The sequence below is a fragment of the Bubalus kerabau genome, chromosome 1, assembly GCF_029407905.1.
Source record: "Bubalus kerabau isolate K-KA32 ecotype Philippines breed swamp buffalo chromosome 1, PCC_UOA_SB_1v2, whole genome shotgun sequence".
NCBI classification, from domain to species: Eukaryota; Metazoa; Chordata; class Mammalia; order Artiodactyla; family Bovidae; genus Bubalus; species Bubalus kerabau.
The window spans coordinates 8,863,364-8,869,363 of NC_073624.1; the positions used below are offsets into that span (position 1 = coordinate 8,863,364).

General features: G+C 39.3%; 1 protein-coding gene across 2 annotated transcripts in view; it reads left to right on the forward strand.

Moving 5' to 3' along the window:
* ENTHD1 (ENTH domain containing 1) overlaps nt 1-4,990 on the forward strand; it is a 93,211-nt gene extending 88,221 nt beyond the window's left edge. For both annotated transcript variants that reach the window (XM_055566822.1, XM_055566828.1), the window contains one exon: nt 3,794-4,990. In XM_055566822.1, coding sequence (XP_055422797.1) covers nt 3,794-4,398 — 605 coding nt within the window. In that variant the 3' untranslated portion in view covers nt 4,399-4,990. The remainder of the gene's footprint in view (nt 1-3,793) is intronic.
* Nucleotides 4,991-6,000: the final 1,010 nt, after the last annotated feature.

Here is a 6,000-nt window from a genome sequence, read left to right on the forward strand (position 1 = left end):
CACAATTCAAAAGCTTTAGCATTCAGCCTTCTTTATGATCTAGCTCTCACATCCATACATGGCTACTGGAGAGACCACAGCTTTGACTATGCGAACCTTTGTTGGCAAAGTGATGTCTTTGCTTTTTCATACTCTGTCTAGATTTGTCATAGCCTTCCTTCCAAAAAGGAAGTGTCTTCTAATTTCATGGCTGCAGTCACCATTCACAGTGATTTTGGAGCCCAAGAAAAGAAAATCTCTATCATCTCAATTCCAAAGAAGGGCAATGCTAAAGAATGTTCAAACGACCAGACACTTGTGCTCACTTCCCATGCTAGTAAGGTTATGCTCAAAATCCTTCAAGCTAGGCTTCAGCAGTACTTGAATCGAGAATTTCCAGATGTACAAGCTGGGTTTAGAGCAGGCAGAGGAACCAGAGATCTTTAAATGTATAAGATAACATTATACTAACATTTGACTGAAATATTATTTTCCTCCTGGCCTTCTTAAATCTTCCTTATGAAATCATTCTTTCTGACCAGAGTGAACTATTTCTGGAATAGTTTCTTAGTACTCTAACATATGTGGTTTGGGTCCTAGAATCCTAGAATCTCACCAAGGATATATAGTTCTGTCGGCTGATGCCTTGATCTTGCCTGAAACGTCCCTGCCAAATGGTCGCTCAGGCTGTGCATGAGCTCCGTAAGTGTTAAGAACCTCACCGCTTCCCAAAGCAGCGCATGTCATGTGTGGGAAACCACAACTATTTAAACGTTTTCATTTTTCAACTGGACTGAAATCTCTTTTCCTGTTACTTTCTCCTGCTAACCGCAGTTCCAACTTGTACACAATATGAGAAATGGAAGATAAATATTACTAAGATTTTCTGATTGTTTTCAATTAACTAAATATGGCCTCCTACCCTTTGTCTTCCTATCTGTTTGGGGGTAAAGATTTGCATATCCATGACTGAGCGATTTCACTTTCACTTTTCATTTTCATGCATTGGAGAAGGAAATGGCGGCCCACTCCAGTGTTCTTCCCTGGAGAATCCCAGGGACAGGGGAGCCTGGTGGGCTGCTGTCTTTGGGGTCGCACAAAGTCGGACACGACTGAAGCGACTTAGCAGCAACAGCAGCAACCCTTCTACATCCCTCACCATCCTGGTTGCCTGCCTTCTCAACTTTATATCTAGAATTTAACATAACTCTCTAACAGAGTAAAAATAATTATAATATACTAGAATGGTGTGGATGTAGAGCTTAGTGGATTAGATTATATGCTTTAACATCAGAGACTTGAATTTGAGTCACATCCTTACCCCTTTTCAGCCTTGTGATCTTGGGAAAGTTTCTTTGCTTCTTTGAGATGCCTTTGCCTCATGTTTTAAATGGGATTATGAAGCCTATTCCACAGGTTGTTATTGGAGTATGGTGCTAAATAAAGAGAATTCGAAAATAGCTATTTGAAAAGCAGTTTAAATCCTCAGACTTTTCCTCCTTGTCAAACAGATGAACAGTTGCCCTGAATATTCAACCAACTCTCACAACCTCTGGCAGAAGTCTAGAGATGTGTTTTCTGGAGAAGGTACATGGAGGGTCTCTGAAGTGAGATGCTAGCCACTGGAGAATGTGTTACTCTAGCCTGAGAATAGACCAAGAAAGACAAGGATCCAGGATATATTGATAGAAAATAGGAGGGTGGCATAGAGACGTGTCCAATGACAGCCGTGAGTGCAGCCCAGAGAGTTGCAGAGTGACTCAGGACACGCATATATAGAGGCTTCCGTCATTGGCAGGATGGTAACCACATACCCTTGTTTTAATCCAAGGATAGCAGGTTGGATAAGCCTGACCTGGATTCTCAAGTGTGCTCGTCCTGTCTTGACCGTTTGTTAATGAAGTTCCTACTCCCCTTTTTGTGTCCTGCTGCTGCACCAGCTGAGAATACTCGTTTTACCCCCTTAAAGTTTTGTGATTGGAATTCTTTCCTGAGAACTGGAGCTAGGCACCAGGTGGCTTTGAAGCCAAAAATAGAAGCTGTCTGCCCTGGCCACATTTTTAGACAAGAGGTCCAATTTAGTTTAGAATGACATGAATATGTAAAATAAATAAAATAAGAAAGAAAGATAAGTCTTGTGTGCTAAGTGGTAAGCATTAATCTCCCTCTTCTATTACTTACAGTGAATAAGTTTTTGTTTTTTTAATTATTTTATTCTCAAATTATTCTCACTGTTATTTTATTTATTTTTAGTTTTTGGCCATGCCTCGTGGCATGTGGGATCTTAGTTCCCAGAGCAGGGATCAAACCCGTGCCCGCTTGCAGTGGAAGCACAGAGTCTTAATCACTGGACTGCCAGGGAATTGCCAATTAAAATTTTTTTAAAGTAGTAAGTCCAAAGTTAATTTCAAAGACTTTGACACTGAAATTTGACAACTTGTATCACCTTTTAAAGCATACCTGCTCAGTCACATCAGTCATGTCTGACTCTTTGCAACCCCATGGACTGTAGCCACCAGACTCTATCCATGGAATTTTCCAGGCAAGAATACTGGAGTGGGTTGCCATTTCCCAACCCAGGGATTGAACCCACGGCTCATGCATTGGCAGGTAGATTACCACTGAGCCATCTGGGAAGCCCACCTAAGGCATAAATGTATAAAAATAGACATTCCAAGGAGACAAGAAAATGATCTATGTCCAATAAAGTTTGGAAAACACTTGAATAACTTACAGGTGGCCCTTGAATACATGGGTTCAAACTGCATGAGTCTATTTATACACGATTTTTTTTTCAGTAAATACACAGAACAGTACTATACAATCTGAGGTTGATTGAGTCTGCTGATTTGGAACTGCAGATATGGTGGGCCAACTGTAAAGTTATATGGGGGTCTTTGAATGTGGGGCGGGCCAGCACCCCAACCCCCATGTTGTTCAAGGGTCAACTGTACTGTGGATTTCTCAGAACCTTGAATATGCTAACGGATATTGTTAATCTCCTAATGGGAGGCACAGTGTGCGATTGGCCAATCTTATTTGACTTTGAAACCCAGTTCTCACAAAACATCTTTTTATATCTTAAAGGACACAGTGTTCTCCATAATGGTTTGGGAAATAATGATTTAGAATAAAGTGTGAAAGAAGAGATTTAATATGATTTTTGCCTGAAGGGAAGTTAAAAACATTATCAAATCTTTAATTTTATTGAAAATAGGCTTAGAATGCTTTTCATTTTATTTGTAGTTTCTTGGTGGAAAAGAAAAATTATATGCAAGTGCTAAAGTGTCCTGGATCTCGGATGGGCTGGACTCAGCCTTGACTGTATTTGACTATTGAGAGAAAAAGATCAGTTTTGTAACTCCGAGGCACTTGTAGTTGCTTGTTCATTTTGCCATAATATTTTCTGTTAAAAACAAGAAAAAGAAGGAATCTAAGTTACAGGTTTCTTAGACCTTCTGTTTTAAATGTCAACTTAAAATTCTGGCAGTGAGTAGAAGAGGGTGTAATATTCTACTTTTCTGCTCTCTGATATGTGTAGTGTAAAAATATATTGGGCAAAGTTTGAGAGTCAAGATGAATATTGATATTTCTATTTAAGTCCCTTTTCTAGGGTATTATTGATGTATCATACATCTTTAGATTTTCTCTGTTTCCTGCTTTGGTTTTATTTGGGCCTATTGTGACTCTTTAACATATAAAATTCTAAGTAGTTTATGCTGAGACCAGATAGAATCTGACATTGTAAAATTATGTAAGCTATTACTCTTATTTGTATGTTGCCTAATCTTTGTCTTTCATTTATACATTTTAGTTTCAACTGCCTCTGAGGGAACATTCTCCTTTTCTACTTTATCTGTGTCATCCCCTGATTCAGCCTCTCCAGTGAAGTCTGTTCATCCCTTACCCCCAGTTTTGGCCGGACCTTCCTTTTGGACTTTGTCCCATCAACAGTCTTCTTCTGCCTCTGTTAAAAATATAGATAAGACAGCCAGGATTCATCATCCTTTCGCTCCTAGGAGTCCATTGTCCTCCGATGAAAAAGAAAATGACCACCTCAACCTACTGGAAATTCTTCCAGACAACTCTGGTTCTGCCAAAGAGAAGACAAGTTCTATTTCTAGCAGTAATTGGGTAGCGTTTTCCACTCAGAATGTAGACCATTTCACCTCTATGTCCTGCTCTAGTTCTCAGGCAACCAAAGACCTGTCTAGGGAGCCTGAAGCAGACAATTCCACTAATGTTCTTCTTGGGGAGGTAAAAAATGCCATAGTCACGTTGCACGAAGACCTGAGCATGGTGATACGAGAGCTTAATGTCATCAGTAGCCGTCTGGTAAGCATGAGTGGCTCCAGTCCACAAATAAGCAAGTGTCTGCAGTTCCCCCAGTATTCTGAGGCAGGCTCAGATCAAGTCTAATTATCTCAGTAGCTATTTTTGATAGAACGCAAAACATTTTATAGATTCTCATACTGTGCAAAAATAGAATGATAGTTTGATTTTTCTTTGTCAGGTTTATTAAACAAGTATACATCAAACCAATAAATTCGTCTGGGTGGTTTATTTTTTAAAGAGAAAAAGAATCACCTTTGATAATATTTTCAGGTTTAAATATTAGTTCATTTGAAACTGAAGAGAATTTCATTCCTCCATGCTCTGAACTTTACCTCAAAATAACATTGAGCAGCAGTGAAAGTTGTGGTAATGCTTCAAACAGCAGATGACTATTCCAGAGTTCCTGGATAAGTTGGCAGTAAGAAGCCTCTCATTTTCCATCAGTATGGAGCTTCATTGTTAACAAGCCTTTGCTTGTCTCAGGAGAATTGAGTCTGGGGTATATGTTTCACATCTTTTCATGTCACCTTACAGGTTCTGCAAAAAAGGGCCAAAAATCTTTGCCTTCTTGTGGATGCCACAGTTGGTTGAGAGTTAAGTTGAGATAAAGTAGGGCATGAAATAGGTGGGGTTTTGTTGTTTTTGTTATTGGTATATGCAAAGTGAATTTAATGTGTACCTTTTTCTTGTATTTTGGAAAATAAATTTGGTGTTTTTAGTCTTTTATGTATCTTTTTTAATTCTTTAAGACAGCTTTTTAAATAGAACTGTCTCAATTATTTATGGGGGAAATGATCTGGTTTGGGGATTACAGACCAGTGATTCTCAATCCTGCTGTGATTAGAGTCACCAGAGAAGCTTTTGTTTTGTTTCATATTTATTTGAAAGAACAATGTAAAGGGCTCCATGTACCCGTTGTTCAGTCTCAGCAATTACTAACCAAAGGCTAAAATAATCTCTGATAATTTTGAAGAAATATGAGACATTTAAAAAAGAATTCTAATGCTCTGGGTGCTGGTCCCAAATGAAAACTGATTTTCGTCATGCACACTGGGTTAAGAACTAGAGGACACTCTAGTTCTTAATGTTCTGATAGTTCTTAATGTTCCTGATAGTGCAGGAACGTGGGGTGAGGAAATAAGCCAGTCGGAAGGCTGTTGAAGTTACCTAGATAAGAGCTGGATATGGCTCAAGCCAGGGTCAGCACAGTAAAGGTAAATAAGAAGTGATTCATTTAGGGATTTGCTGATGAGTTGGATAAAATATGTGAAAGAGAAGAGTCAAGGATGAACCCAAAGGTATTGGACTGAGCAACTAAAATTCAAGATGAAGTTGCCATCAACTAAGATGAGGAAAGTTGCAGATAGAAAAAAATTTAGGGACTTCCCTGGCGATCCAATTGTTCAGACTCTGCTCTTCCACTACAGAGGGCATGGATGGGTTCACTCTCTGATCAGGGAACTAAGATCCCACATGCTGTGTGGTGTGGCCAAAAAATACAGGTCCATCTAGTCAAGGCTATGGTTTTTCCAATAGTCATGTATGGTTGTGAGAGTCGGACTATAAAGAAAGCTGAGCACTTAAGAACTGATGCTTTTGAACTGTGGTGTTGCAGAAGACTCTTGAGAGTCCCTTGGACTGCAAGGAGACCCTAGAGATCAATCTTAAAGGAATGAGTCCTGAACA